Source organism: Cydia amplana, chromosome 26 (genome assembly GCF_948474715.1).
Source record: "Cydia amplana chromosome 26, ilCydAmpl1.1, whole genome shotgun sequence".
NCBI lineage: Eukaryota > Metazoa > Arthropoda > Insecta > Lepidoptera > Tortricidae > Cydia > Cydia amplana.
Genome location: NC_086094.1, coordinates 5,238,426 through 5,258,114, shown reverse-complemented (window position 1 = coordinate 5,258,114; position 19,689 = coordinate 5,238,426). Strand labels below are relative to the sequence as shown.

The 19,689-nt window shown below is 37.4% G+C and overlaps 2 protein-coding genes across 2 annotated transcripts in view; one reads left to right on the top strand and one right to left on the bottom strand.

Moving 5' to 3' along the window:
• Positions 1-19,689, bottom strand: part of LOC134660234 (RNA exonuclease 4-like) — a 76,726-nt gene that overhangs the window by 55,997 nt on the left and 1,040 nt on the right. The window lies entirely within an intron of this gene.
• On the top strand, positions 13,948-17,960 carry LOC134659945 (phytanoyl-CoA dioxygenase domain-containing protein 1-like). Its single transcript, XM_063515642.1, has 5 exons — positions 13,948-14,147; positions 14,574-14,685; positions 15,754-15,904; positions 16,597-16,836; positions 17,773-17,960. The coding sequence occupies exons 1-5, from the start codon at positions 13,948-13,950 to the stop codon at positions 17,958-17,960; spliced, it is 891 nt and encodes a 296-aa protein (XP_063371712.1).

Below are 19,689 nucleotides of genomic sequence, written 5' to 3'. Positions count from 1 at the left end.
TGAACTATTTGAATACTTTGGATGCGACCTACTATACGACGCTGACTGTACTTAATTTAAATATATATAAATTGTATATTATTTCTACGGCCTCCTAGCTAGTCAGTAGTGACAGTGACCCTGCTCTGCTATGTGCTATGAAGTAGGAGGTCCTGGGTTCAAATCCTCATAGGACATTTATTTGTTTTTTAATTGTGTGTGTATATATTAATGGTCTATATCTATTCCCATCTGTCCACACCTCTTGTATGGCGGCGGGGACAAATGGGCCACCACCATGGGACACCATATTAATACACTTTTAGGGGGATCCGAACCTAGGACTTCCAGCTTTGATATGATCATAAAATATAAGATATGTATGTATTTACATTTACACATTGTATTATTGCTCTCATACATATAGGGATATTTTTTTAAATGTCGGATGTCTCTTCTCTTTTGAGCATGAATAGAAGCAGGGGATAACTGACAGAACGGGATAGTCTTATGTATCTTTCAGTAGGAGTAGCAGCGAAAGCGCTATTATTGTTTGTCCTTGTCACAGTCTCACATCTTGTTTTATTCCCCACCGTAAATTGACCACCGTGATTGGTCGAATTCATTTGTTGCCCACCATAACAAATAAATTCGACCAATCATAGCGGCGCAATGCGACGCTATGATTGGTCGAATTTACATGTTTTGTCCCTCACGGAGGCACGCGTACACCACTTCTATAGGATGCTACCTTCTATGCTTTTGAGCAAGTTTTTGTCACCTGCCCTGCTATTCAAACTACTCAAGAATTTACAATGTTTTGTTACCAAGTAGGTCGATTAGTGTAAGACTGTCCTAAAATATATGTATAGCTATATGAGGACAATTTTGTAATGCGTAAGGTTAAGTAAATTAATATACAAACAGCAACACTCCTAACTGTACATCGGTACAGTTAACACTTAACAGTGTGGCTGATGATACCATGTAGGTTTAATATATTTTAATTATTATCACGTTTCTAAGAACAATAGTACATTATTGTCGAGGTTCGGAAGTAGCTACTTGCAAGCTGAGGATTCGTTTTAAACGGACGACCTTGGGAGTCCGTTTAATTTAATCCGAAGCCAGCAAGTAGCCTTCCAGCCGAGTCATATATAGTGCTTTTCTCAAAAATGGTGCAAGAGATATTTTACAGAAGCAACGTTCTAATTTTCACAGAGAAAAGTAAAACCATTAAAAAGATTTGCTTGCCGCCTTTAAAAAAAATAGAAGTGTATTTTTCTGCTGAAAATACGCCAACGTATTTGAGACACCTAAATAGTCGCGGTACCAACATTATATTAATAATAAGTGCTGATCATCTGTTCGGCTGTTTAATGGACCTATGCCTTCATTTGATATGGCCATTTAAAGTTTTAAAAAGTTTGGAACTCGTTTAATAATGGAATTTGTATGCAACATTGCAGTCCCGAAATCGAGACAGCAATGTTTTTAACTTTTTAATTTTTAGAATGACCATAAACTACACACTTCGCGACCTATTTTTTAACCGGCAACGTCGACTTTGCCGTCCATTTTTGAGAAAAATTATATTATTTATTACTTAATAATGTTGATATGTTGTCTGTGATATGATCATAAAGTATGAGGATTTACTACAGTGACATCTATTGATAGTCTTTCTCAAACAATCGAGCTATTTAGTGTGTTACAACGGCAAGAAACTAACTGTCTAGTAATGCGATAGATGGCGCTTAGAATAGTTCATGCCATTATTTATTTATTTTTTTCTGCGTCGATTTACTATGTGTAAATGGATGTTTTAAAAGGTTTTTGTTGTAATATGCTAAATAAATTAGAACTATACATGTTAATTTAAAAATTGGCAAGATTTGAAATAACACAAATATATATTTAGGCCCAATGGTGCTCTGAGTGACATCTCTTGGATTTTTGTGGAACTAAGCGAGGCTTGTATGGGCCGATTACTCTATACTATACTTACTTTATGATGCCGGCTACACACGTAACTATAAATCGTAGCGATTAAACTGTGCAGTCCGACTGTGCAGATAAATCGAACGTTCCTAGTGCCTCCACACGCCTCCGATATCGGCGTCGATCGTCAGTTCTCCGCAGAAGCTCACGCAAGAAACATGTTATCCATGTCATGAAAGTTAATATGGTAGTTAAGTTTTCTTAAATTTTCTAATGTTCCGCGCAACTTTCTTATTTTTTTTTCTGTTATAAGAAACTTCTCCTGACAATAACTAACATATAGACAGTAAAGCAAATCTATTCAGTAGAAAAAGGCGCGAAATTCAAATTTTCTATGAGACGAAGTCCCTTTGCGCCTACATTTTTCAAATTTGCCGCCTTTTTCTACTGACAAGATCTGCTTGACCAATTTTAAGACAAAAAGAATTAGCGAAATTGGTCCAGCCGTTCACGCGTGATGCCGTGACCAAGAGAAATATGGATTCATTTTTATATTTTTCATTATTTACTTGAGGAACGAACATGCGCACACAAGCAAGCTACATGAAGTACTGCCGAAATGACCGATCGCCATCCACACGCAACGATAAAACTGTGCAAACGCATCGACAACGATTTTTCTAATATAATTTGCAACTGCCACCGATCAACGATTTATCGTACGATTTGTCATACACACGGTTCGATTTATCTGCACAGTCGGACTGTACAGTTTTATCGCAACGATTTATCGTTACCATAAAGTAAGTATAGTATAGAGTAATCGGCCCATACAAGCCTCGCTTAGTTCCACAAAAATCCAAGAGATGTCACTCAGAGCACCATTGGGCCTAAATATATATTTGTGTTATTTCAAATCTTGCCAATTTTTAAATTAACATGTATAGTTCTAATTTATTTAGCATATTACAACAAAAACCTTTTAAAACATCCATTTACACATAGTAAATCGACGCAGAAAAAAATAAATAAATAATGGCATGAACTATTCTAAGCGCCATCTATCGCATTACTAGACAGTTAGTTTCTTGCCGTTGTAACACACTAAATAGCTCGATTGTTTGAGAAAGACTATCAATAGATGTCACTGTAGTAAATCCTCATACTTTATGATCATATCACAGACAACATATCAACATTATTAAGTAATAAATAATATAATTTTTCTCAAAAATGGACGGCAAAGTCGACGTTGCCGGTTAAAAAATAGGTCGCGAAGTGTGTAGTTTATGGTCATTCTAAAAATTAAAAAGTTAAAAACATTGCTGTCTCGATTTCGGGACTGCAATGTTGCATACAAATTCCATTATTAAACGAGTTCCAAACTTTTTAAAACTTTAAATGGCCATATCAAATGAAGGCATAGGTCCATTAAACAGCCGAACAGATGATCAGCACTTATTATTAATATAATGTTGGTACCGCGACTATTTAGGTGTCTCAAATACGTTGGCGTATTTTCAGCAGAAAAATACACTTCTATTTTTTTTAAAGGCGGCAAGCAAATCTTTTTAATGGTTTTACTTTTCTCTGTGAAAATTAGAACGTTGCTTCTGTAAAATATCTCTTGCACCATTTTTGAGAAAAGCACTATATATGACTCGGCTGGAAGGCTACTTGCTGGCTTCGGATTAAATTAAACGGACTCCCAAGGTCGTCCGTTTAAAACGAATCCTCAGCTTGCAAGTAGCTACTTCCGAACCTCGACAATAATGTACTATTGTTCTTAGAAACGTGATAATAATTAAAATATATTAAACCTACATGGTATCATCAGCCACACTGTTAAGTGTTAACTGTACCGATGTACAGTTAGGAGTGTTGCTGTTTGTATATTAATTTACTTAACCTTACGCATTACAAAATTGTCCTCATATAGCTATACATATATTTTAGGACAGTCTTACACTAATCGACCTACTTGGTAACAAAACATTGTAAATTCTTGAGTAGTTTGAATAGCAGGGCAGGTGACAAAAACTTGCTCAAAAGCATAGAAGGTAGCATCCTATAGAAGTGGTGTACGCGTGCCTCCGTGAGGGACAAAACATGTAAATTCGACCAATCATAGCGTCGCATTGCGCCGCTATGATTGGTCGAATTTATTTGTTATGGTGGGCAACAAATGAATTCGACCAATCACGGTGGTCAATTTACGGTGGGGAATAAAACAAGATGTGAGACTGTGACAAGGACAAACAATAATAGCGCTTTCGCTGCTACTCCTACTGAAAGATACATAAGACTATCCCGTTCTGTCAGTTATCCCCTGCTTCTATTCATGCTCAAAAGAGAAGAGACATCCGACATTTAAAAAAATATCCCTATATGTATGAGAGCAATAATACAATGTGTAAATGTAAATACATACATATCTTATATTTTATGATCATATCAAAGCTGGAAGTCCTAGGTTCGGATCCCCCTAAAAGTGTATTAATATGGTGTCCCATGGTGGTGGCCCATTTGTCCCCGCCGCCATACAAGAGGTGTGGACAGATGGGAATAGATATAGACCATTAATATATACACACACAATTAAAAAACAAATAAATGTCCTATGAGGATTTGAACCCAGGACCTCCTACTTCATAGCACATAGCAGAGCAGGGTCACTGTCACTACTGACTAGCTAGGAGGCCGTAGAAATAATATACAATTTATATATATTTAAATTAAGTACAGTCAGCGTCGTATAGTAGGTCGCATCCAAAGTATTCAAATAGTTCAGTACGCCATACAAATAATATGGTGTACCGAACTATTTGAATACTTTGGATGCTACCTACTATATGACGCTGACTGTACTTATATAACAATTAACAAATCAGACTGGCAGCCACAGTTTAATGGCTAATCTAGGATTAAAACTTTTTAGTGGCTTGCCATTATGTTCAAAACATTTAGCTTCATACCACATCAAATATTTAAGTTTACCGCCATTGCCCGCCAGCATTGAACAAATTGGTTGTTAGTGGGTAGACAAAATAAAGTCACTATCATGTTAAACATTGAATTTATTAATTGTATTTTATTATTTTTAAGAGAATCTTCATAGCATGTGTCTGTCCGTTGAAACAGGAATCAATCTCAACCATCTTCCACTCAAAATATTTTACTTGTGGTACAGTCGCCATCAGATATATCGGAGCGGCCAAGGCGCTCACAAATATCTGAACACGCCTCTATTGTCAGGGCGTTAGAGTGCGTGTTCAGATATTGTGAACACCTTGGCCGTTCCGATATATCTGATGGCGACTGTACAGAGATGCATTGACTATTTCATCTTCACTCTCTTGTTGCATACATTGTAACTTCTAGTGGCTAGAGGCTGGGTCCTGAAATCAGAAACATATTTTTTATATATAAAATGTAATAATATCACAATAAAGTTTAATACACATTGCCTTCACATTGGAGTCTGTTTGCAAACACTAACCATTGTATAGATTTAGACCAAGAAAAGTATGCAGCGATATTGATCGCCTGCGCAGTACATGTGTTATTTTAAATGTCAAACATCTTTGAAATTATGACGTACCTTTCTTCTTTCTTGCTCTAACTCTAAATACTTTGGAATCTTTTGCTTGCTCGGGTATCAATATTAGCATGGGGGGTTAAAATAAAACTTGACAATAGTTATTAGTGGGCAAGGGGGCAAAGCAGTTGTTTAACCGCTCATGCTAATGTTGATTCCAGGGCAAGCAGAAGATTTGAACTATGAGCGTAGCGAGTGGTTCGAGAAGTGGAATCTTGAGCGTTGTGAGAATTCAAGGCACGAGGGTTAAACAAACATTGCCACCTAATGAAACACAGAATTTATCACCATGCCAATGCAGGGAAAATACCAACTATAAAATACCAAAAAAATCAAATCCACATGAACATTATAAAGAATTTATAATTCAAAATCATCATTTAAAAGTAAATTCTACCAGCTAACATAAGGAAACTCAAAATTTAGATCTGATTACTTTGCCCCACATGTGGGATAAATCATAAATGCAATTTTCTCATTAGTATTTGAACAATCAAGGGGGCCTTTACCAGTTGGTGTGGTGATAAATTATTTAATTAACCTTTGTATTCAAAACAAACTTACCTGAAGTGTTAATTTTTTATCAATTTTATCATTTATTGGCAAACAGTAGACACTGTCAGATTAATATGTAGGTTTTACCATTAGTAGTGTTCCGTTACTACATCGGCAATTCACGTCATCATCACAGGTCTTTTCGTCTATTGCAGACGATTTATGCATTGCTGTTTAGACAACGGGTTTGGTGATTGTGGAGGCCGATGCGTGAGCGGCACGACCTCCCACATTTTGGACACATGTCACGCTTAGCACAGTCTTTAAAGCGCCACATCGGTCTTCCAACTTTCCTTTTAGCATACCTACGCAACTACACCAAGCAAGACACGTCTAGGTATTCTATTCACGTACTTGTACTATAGTTCAAATGAAGCTATAATATGAAATTAATAAGTTTGTATAAACAGAAACAAAGCAAAGGCAACCAACAAACGCGGTGCCGCTTTGTGGCGACTTGACTATTTGACAGTTTATTTTTAGTGTTGCCGTTGAAAGTTCTTTCTTGTCCCTAAATAGAGCTTTTATGATTTATTATTATACAATATTATTAGTTCAAATAAAATATGATATTCCAAAAGACTACAAATAATATTATATAGTACTTAAATTCCAAAATAATGATAATTATGCCTCAGTGTCCATTTCTGAGGGCCTACCGCGAACCACGTTCGACGTGTTGCCTCTCTGTCGCACTTGTAAATTCGTACGTAAGTGTGACAGGGAGGCAACACGTCGAACGTGGTTCGCGGTAGGCCCTCAGCTTTTTTAAGGAACAGGCGTATAACATTACCCTGAAGTAGGGGACTAATTTTAAAATAGCAATAATCATTACTTGATGCCGTTTTTGACGTTTCTGTGCACGCTGTTGTCTGTCTATACTTATAGGTCACATAATTAGTGATACAAACACCTGCCTGGTCAATATACGCAAAATTAGATATATTTATTCTAATTATAACAGAAAAAGTTTATTAAAACAAACATTAAATGCTTTTGTATAATAATTTCAGGTTTGATAGGTACGGGTTTTGCCATGGGAGAAGTTGAAAAGGAACGTTATGAAAACATATCTTTGTATGTATAGGTACTAAGATGGTACAAATCATGTACAAATCTGTTGCTTAAAAATAAAAGCACGACGCGACGTTGCCAAACTGCTATGAGTTACTGCGAAGCGAGTCCAGTTTAACTCGACAACGTCGCATCGTATTGTTACAATAGGGTATTTTCGTACTAGTCAAATCAGTTACTTTTTTATAGTTATTGCAATGCAACTTGTATCGTAAATTTTTAGAAGGCACGATAAGAGTGAATTGAGCATGAATTGAGGTATTTTATCTCATTAGGATCGAAAGAGCTCGTGAATTTGAGTACAAATAACACAAAAGTGGCAAAAAAGATCACAATATAAAAAATGGCAAAAAATAGTAGTTTTCGATATAAGTGCGAGAAGTATGTCATTTTGCACGAGTACCGAGCTTTCGATTTTTCCGGAAATATACTGAGGGGCTACCGCCAAAACCGAAATTCGCAAATTGCGGGGATCTTTCTCTTTTACTCCAATGCAGGCGTAATTAGAGTGACAGAGAAAAATGCCCGCAATTTGCAAAATTCGATTTTCGCGGTTATAGCCCTGTCACTTACAACGGATGCCTTTGCTTTGATATCTGGTGGCGTTAAATTAACTCCAAAATCGTCTGAATCACTCATTTTTATTTAATAACTTATGCTTTCTTGGCAATTACTTACAAACATAAATCACTTTAAATGTTGAATAAAAAAGGCGGGAAGGGAATAAAAAAAGTTTTACTTTTAATTGCCATTTTTTTCAATGTGGATTCTGTTGTCACTGTTGTCAGCATTATGCCAATTGAAGAGAAATTGTATTATTAAAATTAATAAAATTAATTTTCAGAACATATAATTATACATGGTCAACCAGATCTTGACAGTAGAAAAAGGCGGCAAATTTGAAAAATGTAGGCGCGAAAGGATATCGTCCCATAGAAAATTTGAATTTCGCGCCTTTATTTTACTGACAAGATTTGGTTGACCAGCTATATGTAAAAAAACATGAATCTTTTGTTATTTCATTATATTGATATATATCTAATTAATTACATTTATATTAAGTGTATAAAGTGTATTGTACGAACGTCAGCTTCATTCTGTCGCGCGCTGTTCAAGTAATACTATTGGGTCTCGAATAATACTCCTTTATGCCCAATCGCGCGTTGTTCAGGTGGGTCATTTATAAGCGGGTCTCGCATAATACTCATTTATTTAAAATGTATCAATCAGATTACTTTTTAGCACTAGTGTAAAAAAATCAAACTTTACGCACGATTTGCAGCTACAAAAACTAAACTTTTTGAGCAATTGGATTAAAAAAATATAAAGAAACGCTCAAGTACCAGTGGCATGGTGGCATATAGACGGACTTACGCCAGTAGTAATGTCTAATCCTTTTGCCATGCACCAATGGTAGCATGCGCAAAATTATTATGACAGGTATTTATTTTCAGCCGGTTTAAATAGTTTCGGCAAGACTTATGTAGCATTCTTATAATATATAAATATTATCATCACCACAGTATCGTTTTCCGAAATTACTTTATGGTTATACCGTTTGGCTACGCTATTTCTCTGTACCCTGCCTCTCCCTTCCCTCCCTGTACTCCTTAAGTGCCCGAACTCTCTTTACTCATACTGAAAGATACATAAGACTATCCTGTTCGGTCATTTCCTTCCACCCCTCATGCTTGATCCAGTTTTAAACTAGATTCATGATTTATTCAATACGCTATAAAGCGACATCTGTTGATTACTTCTAATCGTTGGCAACGACATATGTCTACTAACTTTCAATGAAGACGTATAGATGTCGTTAGGAATTCTATGATTTGGATGTGACACAGCGCCATCTTGTATCCATGATAGGCAACAGTGCTTTTTCAGTGACGCCATCTGGTAATGGTGCGCTTTTAGGCGGTCACATTTGAATGTATGGGATAGCAGCGTCTGTATATATGTAGTCTGTGTCGTTACGTATGTGGCCAGCATGAGGGACACTGTGATTGGTCGAATTCATTTGTTGCCCACCATAATCCATACTAAAAAAACGGTGGGGAACAAAAAATATGTGAGACTGTGACAAGGACAAACAATAATAGCGCATTCGCTGCTACTCCTACTGAAAGATACATAAGACTATCCTGTTCGGTCACTTCTCGCCACCCTCATGCTAGATCCTTTTAATACTAGATTCATGTTTGCAGGCCAATATTGCCATTATAGTAGGGGATTCCCCCGCTTTTCTAATTCTGTCACTTCGTGGTTTGTTACAAAGAGAATATAATCACTATACGTTTTAAGAGACGGGACCTCCATACTAGCGACTGGAATCAGTTTTTGTCAGTTTGGTTCTCCAACTATTACCAACATGTACGACAAAGATCTGTCAAAGAACAATAGTACCAACATAACAGACTTAAATAGTGTAGTATGCTACACGCTTGCGTATTTTATCGATATCGAAAAATTGGGGAGGGTTGAAACATAGGCCCCTGTCAACAAATTTCGTACTCGAAATCAGGTTGGAATCGAGTCCACATTTAAGTCGTATGTTATATATAGTGTTCTTTGAGTGGACTAATACATGGTTGGACTTAAATGTGAACACGATTTTTATTTGTTAAAATAAAAATATGTAAAAGGATTTTTATAACTAATTTAATATCAGTAATTTAAAATACATCCAGACGGTTCGACGGTCGACAGGTAACAGAGGAAAATATATGTTCACCTGTGTCAAAATTGCAATGTGTAAATCTAACTTAAGTTATTTTTTTTATATAATTATATTCTTGAATAATAATACTAAGTCTTCCTTAACAACTTATTTGACCCACTGCCTGCATCTGAAAACATTTAATCATTAAAACAGACACACACACATTTACTTATATTTTAGGTTAAAATCTTAAATAATTACTAGATTCCTAAAATATATAATATAATGTCCATTCTATTAATGCACAGATGATAGATAATTTTCCACTAAAAATATTCGGCGAAATAATTCATCACCATCATCATCATCATAATCGTTTAATTATAGTCATGTTGCATGCAAGTTATCAGGAAATTCACTCAATTTATTTTACTATTTACATTGATAAAAAATCGGACAAGTGCGAGTCGGACTCGCCCACTGAGGGTTCCGTACTTTTTAGTATTTGTTGTTATAGCGGCAACAGAAATACATCATCTGTGAAAATTTCAACTGCCTAGCCATCACGGTTCATGAGATACAGCCTGGTGACAGACGGACGAACAGCGGAGTCTTCGTAATAGGGTCCCGTTTTTACCCTTTGGGTACGGAACCGTAAAAATTAGGCTACAGTTATCGATACTTGTAGTACATCCCTAGTTCACAATGAAAGTGAATATGAAATATCTAATTTTCGATGTGTTTATAGCCTGCTACACCAAAATAAGGCTAAAGGTTTCTAAAGCAATAATTACCGGTCTTCATCTAATGGAAATTTCACCATAAACTTCCTTTTTTGCGATTTTCGCGAACGTATCGATTGCCACATATTTCGCACTTAAACAACTTAATTTTCGGTGGCATTTAAACAAAATCTATTGACTCACTGTACGTTCTTATCACGTTTGACTATTTTGGAAAATAACGAAGGCTTTTAAAAAAGAAATTGCAAGAAATACGTAAGTAAAACATGCGAACCGCCATGACAAGTAACAAAGCAAAGTGGCTGACAGTCATGAATCTAGTATTAAAACAGTTGACTTGACAGATAAATAGCACTGACGTTTTATTTTGTTTTTTTGGCTATGGCTATGGCTAGGTCACCAAATTCCATACAAAAGCTTTTTTGTTCCTAGTTGCGTCAGCCTGGTTGCGTCACCCTGGTTCGGTTCAAGGCTTGTTCGAGAGTGCCGATTCTTAAAACGTAGTGATTTAATTCTCTTTTATCTTAATGATGCCACACGCTTTACACGTAAGTTTCATTTCTATTACTTCTTTGTTTTGTGGATAAACATTGGATAAATGACTGTCAGTGATAAGTAGATATCTATCAACTTCATTATAAGATTTATAAGCGCGGCGCGTTGGGCGAGTTGGTCCATAGAATCATAATAGCAGTGTTATTATGAATTTAATAGGTGTATATACTGCTGTCTTAGAAAAAATATTGTTTGCAACGGTACATAGTTTAATTAGGTCTTAGGTCAAGATTTATGTATATAGTTAAACATCCGGGGTCCTAGCCAAACAATTTTTACTTTGTAATAGGCAAATGCCTATTACAAAGTAAAAATTAGCTGATAGACGATTATCATCTTGGCTACGGCCCCACGTGTCGGTTTCGTCACTTGAGCCATAGCTAGGTGTTTGAAACAGCTTTGGATCAGAGGGGCTACCGCGAACCACGTTCGACGTGTTGCCTCTCTGTCACAGTACGTAAGTGTGACAGGGAGGCAACACGTCGAACGTGGTTCGCGGTAGGCCCTCAGAAGGCAGCTGCCGCGACTAGACATGGGTAACTCAGGAGTGATAGATAAAAAAGATATATAGGTATCTTTCTCGTTTCATGAATCACTCTTCTTGTCTTTACGAATCCGAATGTATCAGTATATCCGTACCTCTCACTCCCTCGGCAACGATTTACTAAAGCGAAAGCGATAAGCGATGTCTAAGTCGCGCGACTCGCGCGTCGACTGAAGTAACATGAACGAGCGACAGCGTTCGTACGGGCGGATTCCATGGTATAATAATATACTCCGCCTGGTACTCTATTCCGAGATTCACGAATGACCTAACTGGCACTTGCCTACGTCATCATGCTGTTTACAGGTTCTCAAACTTTAAAATGTGGGAGAATTTTAACCAACAGTGAAAATTATTTTAACGGCATTAATTTTAAGTTATTCATGTAGAAACATAGTAAAATAAAACAAATCTATACTGCACTTTTCACTCCTACTCTTACAGTTCCGAATAGAGCAGCCAACCATTTTCGTAACAAAACATTAATTACGAAGCTTACGACGTGAAAAGTTTGGAAAACACTGCGACTGCTGACACTGAGCGAGAAGGAAATAACAATTAACACGCGTTCGACAAGGACGATCGGTCAGGGACAAAATGGCGGATTGTCAAATGTGACAGCGCTATCCTGTGTTGCCAGTAGTGTAAACAGAATTACCCGAACGTCTGAAATTTCTTTTGTGAATCGGAAGATATTGCTAACGAATAATTAAAAATGACGTGTTATTGTAAAATTTAAGATAAAATACATATAAATGAAAATTATTAAATTAAAGTCCGTCAACCAAATCTTGTCAGTAGTAAAAGGCGGCAAATTTGAAAAATCGCGGGTTAGCAACACTGTGTTCGAATAATTCCAAAATGCGTGTCATCTGTGTTTTATCTGTGGAATGTGGATCGTGAACGACAGACGTCACCTTATTTGTTTTCATTTGGTTTTCATTCTGAATCGTTTCTGTTTCAAGAGATATTTCTGCTGTCACCATTAAATACCAATACATTAAATAATAATAAGCAAAGCTAAGGGGCCTACAATATACAATCATGCTCGTTGATGGTAAACATTACTAAAAATTGAGGTTATGACAAGTACATGGAAGAACTCTTTCGAACTTTTAAGATTATGTTCAGTTTTTTTTTGTTTTAGGGTTAAAAGGCATAAATAAAATTAAAATGTATGCCTAAATCTATCCAACAAGACCATAAATTGTGTCCTGGAAACCGTCCATAGGCCCACATGTCTAATATTTTCAGCAATCAGTTGTGACTATTTACAAAGATGCAATAGAATACTACAGAGTATTATGCTTGGTTGAAGTGACCCGGTAACATTGGTAACTTCATTATATTTTTTCAATTAATGACCTGTATTATAGTGTAAGCTAAAGTGACCCTTATCTTATTTACCTTTAAATTAAATAAACACCCAAATATCAGTTGTTTTATTTTTAATATGTAATCCTTGTACAATATATACCAATCAAAAAAATTACACAGGTATGTCATATTCATCCAGAAGAGTACACTAATTTACATTAACAAGTGGCATATTATATTGTAAATAACAAATATATGCACTATCTAATTATCTGCATTTTGATATGATTTTATTTTAGTAAACTTAGAAGACATAGATAGGGAACAAAGAGAATATAAGCACTACAATAGGGAGTTGTTTTTGATATCTTCAAATTTGTTCATCATTTTGATTAACATTGTTTTAACATCGCTTTTAAATTGTCCGTCCGTTTCAAATTTTTTTCAATAAACCGCGAGTACAATTTGAATTGACGTACGCAGGGCGCGCTCAGCGGAAAAAAAAATCTTTTGGTTCGATGTACATTGCTGCTTTTCTTGGCGCAATACTGCTCTTTGAGTGTTGCCCTACTTTAGTTTGCTTTACATTGCTACTGACAAGATTTGGTTGACGGACTATATAAAGAAATAAATTAACTTATTAACCATAGATATAATGTACCCATGTAACATGTTATGTTGAAATAAAGTAGCAATGTTATTGTGACGTAGGCAAGTGACACTCTGGGAAGAGAAGACCATGTTTTATTAGACCATGGGCGGATTCGGAGTTTCGGACGCGTCATTCGCTTCGCTATTCCGCGGGAACGAGAAGTCTGTCTCTCTCTCATTCATAAGATGACGCAAAGTCAGCAAGTGCCGATACAGTTGTGAGCGGGGCAACTGATACGCACGGATATAAAGATATAAAAGAGTGATACATATCCCAGTGATAAAAAGATATATATCAATCTTTTCCCTCTACTGACACATTTCGCCCATGTCTAGCCGCGACGGTACTGAGGTTGAACGTTTGCAGCTGGAGCGCGACGGGTTCGCGGTGGTGGAGGGGTTCCTGCGGGACGCCGAGTGCGCGGAACTGGTCGCCGCCGGCCTGGAGCTCACGCGCCACCTGCCCGATGCGCCGCCCACGGTCTTCACCACCACTGAACACCAGGTACTCAACCAACTATACTTTATTTAATGTAAAGAAATTGGTCAAACACACGGAGAAAAATACTTAAATTACCGTCCAGATTCTTAAGCCCCGTCTCCATATCGCGCGGCAAGCTATCGAACATTGGCTCGCGCGGCAGCCGCGCGCAATGGATACCGTGCTGCCGCGCGAGCCAACTCGCTCGCTCGCGAGCCAGCCCAGGGCTTAACAATAAAAGACGAATTAAAAGTTGACTCTATCAATGTATAAACCTATGCCAAAAAAGTTACTACTTAAATACTACCCCCTTATCATTAAAATATGTTAAGTTTTAAATAGGTCTGGTAGGCTGATAGTACAAACGAGTATATACAAATTCTTCCTCAGGAACACATTCTAAATTGTAACGCGATGGTGTTAGGTAATGAGAATGACCCTATTGTGTTTATTTATGTTTACAGCAATTAAAGGACAAGTAGGTACTTTATGGAAAGCAACGATAAAATCAGCTATTTCTATGAGAAAGAAGCGCTCGATGACGATGGAAAGCTTCAAGTTGACCCAAGCATTTCATTAAATAAGGTTGGTGAAGGTGTGAAATAACAAGGATAATTAATAGTATGCATGTCTTTAAATTAGTTTATCCTAGGACGAGCGAGTAACTGAGTGGAGTGAGTTCGCCTTTGTACTACCTATACTGTGTCATATATAAATTTGTGTTTTGTACTATAAAGAGTTTATACATACATTTTTTTTTTTAATTTTTTATTCATGATAAACTAACATACATTTTATAAATTACATAAAACTCGCCAAACTGTGGAGTTTGATGGCGAGGTACGCTCTTTTTTTATGCTAATAACTTAACCTATTTGGGTCAAACCCGTTTTATAGTATGGTATGGTTACCTCGTTCCATACCGTACTATAAAACGAGTGTACCCTGCAAGCTAACCTAAAGCCCCGTCTCCATATCGCGCGGCAAACTATCGAACATTGGCTCGGCTGCCGCGCGAGCGATATGGAGACGGGGCTTAAGGTATGTATCTAAGAGGGTGCGTATAACTTGCTTGCCCAGCAACAACAACAATCTAGAGCAACACAGAATCACTTATTCTGTGGGATCTAGCAGTAGTAGTAGCCCTTTGAGTAATTTGATGACATGGCTGATTGCAGGTGGTATTAAAAGAAAAGCCTGTATATAGGGCTTGGCAGTGGGTGAATCCCTATTGGTGCGCATTTAAGTAAAACAAGGAAATATTAACAGCACTGAATTTATTGATGAGCCGTAGATTAAATCACAGTTTAATTTCGGACTATCGGACTAATTATGATGCATGATCGCATGGTCATTATAACAGATAGCCGTAAGCCTAATTTATAATTAAGTTAGATTTAAGTTATATTGCAGTGCCCTACAGGGTTTCATAGCTGAACCAATAAAATGTACCAATCTGTATAACCTATGAAAGCAATAAACACACTGATTACTGATTACTATCCACTATGGATTTAATGAAATAATTAAATAAGAATCTTGAGACAAAATAATGGATGCTTACAGTTCAGTCTCTTTGAAAGGAAGGGGGGAGTTGCCAGCATGCAAACGCTAGTGTCGCATTATGAGCATACCATATGTAAAAATCAACAGGTGGGGCACGCTCTGCACCTTCTGCACCCAATCTTCAGGTGCTACACGTACAGCGAGCGCGTGAAGGCGCTGTGCCGCGCGCTGAGGCTGGTCGAGCCGGCAGTCGTGCAAAGCATGTACATCTACAAGAACCCGGGAATCGGAGCCGAGGGTAGCTTGTTTATTTATATTTATACCACCCTAGCGGCAAACAACCATTATAACCTGACCACCTACTACTCCTAGGTCAGATAGTATCAATCAATTTCTGTGTATTATGGCTCCATCAGGGCTTGATGACTCCGCCAGTGTCGAGGTTGGATAACACAGGTCAGATAGTAAGCAATTAGCGTTTAAGGTGGATTTATACAGCTAAAATTTGTTTGCATACTGAGGTATATCCATTACCCACCTTCCCCAGGTCAATTTGTATTTTTTTGTCACTGTTTAATTTCAAACTGGCGACATAACCAGGCAACGGCAATCGAAAATTTACTCTCCCCTTAAAAAAAACTACGATATATTCTGCCAGTTTATTAACATAACTATACCTACAGTTGAACATAAATTTGTTATAGTCACATTATCAGTACTAACTATAAGTATTATGTAGGCGTGTAACTAAACCTATCTATAGAGAAACCTGAATATAGATCGAAACACATAATAGTGCAATAGTACCTACTCTGAAATTGTTGCAGCGTTATCACGGCATTTTTTGCACTCCTTAAGTCCTTACTCGATCCACACACAATGTATCGAATTTGTCCCGCCATCTCCGTTTGGGTCTTCCTCTGCTCCTGCCATGTTCAACATTTTTTTATATAATATATATAGGTGTGTATCTTTATATCTGTTTTTCAGTGGTACCGCATCAAGATATATCATATTTGCACACAGAGCCAATTCCACCAATAGGGTTTTGGATAGCTCTAGAAGACGCGACGATTGAAAACGGTTGCCTTTGGATGGCTCGCGGGTCCCACAAGTCGGGTATCCACAGACGGATGATCCGCAGTCCTGAAGATAGAAACAAGTGTATCTACGACAAGCCCCCGCCCGTGTACCCGGACTCGAGCTTCACCCCCCTCCCAGTCAGTAAAGGTAAATCCGGGTTATTCCCACTAGTTACCACCAAGTTCTTACCAGTGGTAACTACTGGGAATTTTTTTCCCACCTTTTACCATTTTGTTAGAGTTAAATACTAATAAAAACAGTATAAAATAGTATAGTATAAATTAGAGATGCACCGGATATCCGGTTACTATCCGGCCGTTATAATTTTTCCCAGTAGTTACCAGTGGTAAAAGGTGGGAAAAAAATTCCCAGTAGTTACCACTGGTAACAACTTGGTGGTAACTAGTGGGAATAACCCGTAAATCCAAGCAGTTATTTTACCTATGTACAGTCAGGTTTGTCAGATTTGTCAAAATTGTTTGCGATTGATATTTCATATTAGATTCGAATAAAACGTCATCTCGACTAATATTCGATTAGAGGTATAGGTACCTAATAACATTTCTAACAAAGCAGTTCATCTTATAGGCCAGTCAAATTAGATCCAAAAAAAGCGTTTTGAGGAATTAATTCCCAGCAAGCTGGAAACCATTTTAATATCTTCATTTGGTCCTAAATGTGTATAATCCTAGTTTGCCCCATCCCAGGAGGTGTGGTTATATTTTGGGAACCTTGGGAGATACATTTTACCTTGGATTGACAAAACCACTCGATATAGAAGGAAACCACCATCAATTACAATGCCACTACCAGCAAGGTTGTTGTGGATCAGACACTGGTGAAAAAAATGCCGAAGGGTGTGGTGTTTCGGCGGTACCGGGGCAACCTGTCGAATCCTACGCCGAGTCAGACGACGCAACGGAACCACGCTGTTACGTCGTCGCCCAAATCTAATGTTTAATTTGTCTTTGGTTTTTATTTGTAGTTTTAATGTTGTTTTCTTGTATTCTTATTTTGTAGTTTCACAGTGGCTTAGTTTTTACTGTAATGTTGTATTACTCTAAATTGGATATACATTTACAGGGACGTGCGTATTGATCCATGGGAACGTGGTACACCGCAGCGCGGCGAATAGTAGCGCGACGAGCCGGCACGCGTACACCTTCCACGTAGTCGAGAGGAAAGACAACAACTACTCCGAGGACAACTGGCTACAAGAAGGAGAGAATGCCCCCTTTTTGAATATTTACACGACATCTGAGATGCTATAATCAAATCAAATCAAATATCATTTATTATCAGGCAACTAAGGCCCATAGATACATACCTTACAAACTAACATACATACATACATACAATAATAAAAATCTTACAAGCTAAAAGATATTTTATTTCGGCGACACGGTGGTTTTCTGTTGTGTCGCCTGTTCCGGTGTAGGATTTGGCAGATTCCCACGGAAGATTCCTATAATGTTATAGGTATTGCTATGACTGTAAAGACGAAAGGGAACGAGGTCAGGTGATCGCTTTCCATACCAATTTAGTACCCAGTTTCATCTCTGGACAATTGGACATTCACATTAGGTACTGAGAATATGTTAAAAAAGAAACCAGACAAGTGCGAGTCGGACTCGCCCACCGAGGGTTCCGTACTTTTTAGTAGGTATTTGTTGTTATAGCGGCAACAGAAATACATCATCTGTGAAAATTTCAACTGTCTAGCTATCACGGTTCGTGAGATACAGCCTGGTGACAGACGGACGGACAGCGGAGTCTTAGTAATAGGGGCCCGTTTTACCCTTTGGGTACGGAACCCTAAAAATGATGCATTCGAATATTACGTAACCCTTTCATTTGAATTTTTATTTGAATTTAACGTAAATAATAGTATTTAATAAGCTACCGAACAACATAGTAAATTTAAAAGAGGACTTTTTCAATGGCTGCTGGATTCGACATTTTATTCTATTAATGAATACCTAGTTAATCAACAATCTAGTTATGACAATTAAAGTAGTTTTGTTTGAGATATGTGATATATTATTATTTTCATGACTGACAGTAGGGGGCTGTCCATAAATTACGTCATCTATTTATGACGATTTTTGACCCCCCCCCCCCCCCCCCACTCTAAAATCATGCTTCAAATGACTCCGTTTCCTCCTACGTCTTGCTACCATCATCCGATGTCCAGTACCCCCCCCCCCCCCCCAATTCGAAATGACGTAATTTATGAATAGGCCCTAGTGACAGTGTATTTTTATTTTTACTTTATTTTTAATATTGTTGATATTTTACAAAACAAGCTTAAATACTTAGGTTAAGTTAGAAATATATTATGTATACTAAGATTTGCATGCTGCATAGTCAGTTAAGAAAAGGTTAAGAAAGATGGGAGTTGAAAATGTATATTTTAAAGAAAGAACTTGTATATAATCTTTTTTAACGCAAATAAATGATTAATGCAAAAATTATTCAAGAGGAAGGTTTAATGTATAATTTGTTAACCCGTGCGAAGCCGGGACGGGTCGCTAGTTTATTTTATAAAGTGCGCCTCAGCAGGGTTTTGCTTCGTTATCTCTACGCCATTTCTTTCTCCCATTCATTTTCAACCAGCAGGTAAAGGTCCATGGCTGCGCGCGCGTCCTCAACCGAGCAATGGTTGCCGACTTGTATATCCCTGTTCAGGTATTTCTTCGCTAAATACTTTAGACTCGGCTTAGTTGAACGCTGGAAAGCAAAATATTAGGTAGTTTTTTTATAGCTCCATCTCATGAAATAAAAAAGGAAAATACAAAGTGAGACCAAGCTAAGTCTGAAACTATTTTAATAATACAGACTGCGCAAGTGTTATTTTAGAGTCCCCGCCCACAGAAAGCGGTCTGGAGTTCCGCGTTCTGTTGACCGCTGACCGCTTGATTTAGGAAAGCGTTCTATTAGCGCACACAGAGTAACGTCCATGGTCCAAACCAAAACTTTTCCAACGCTATTCTGCTACAC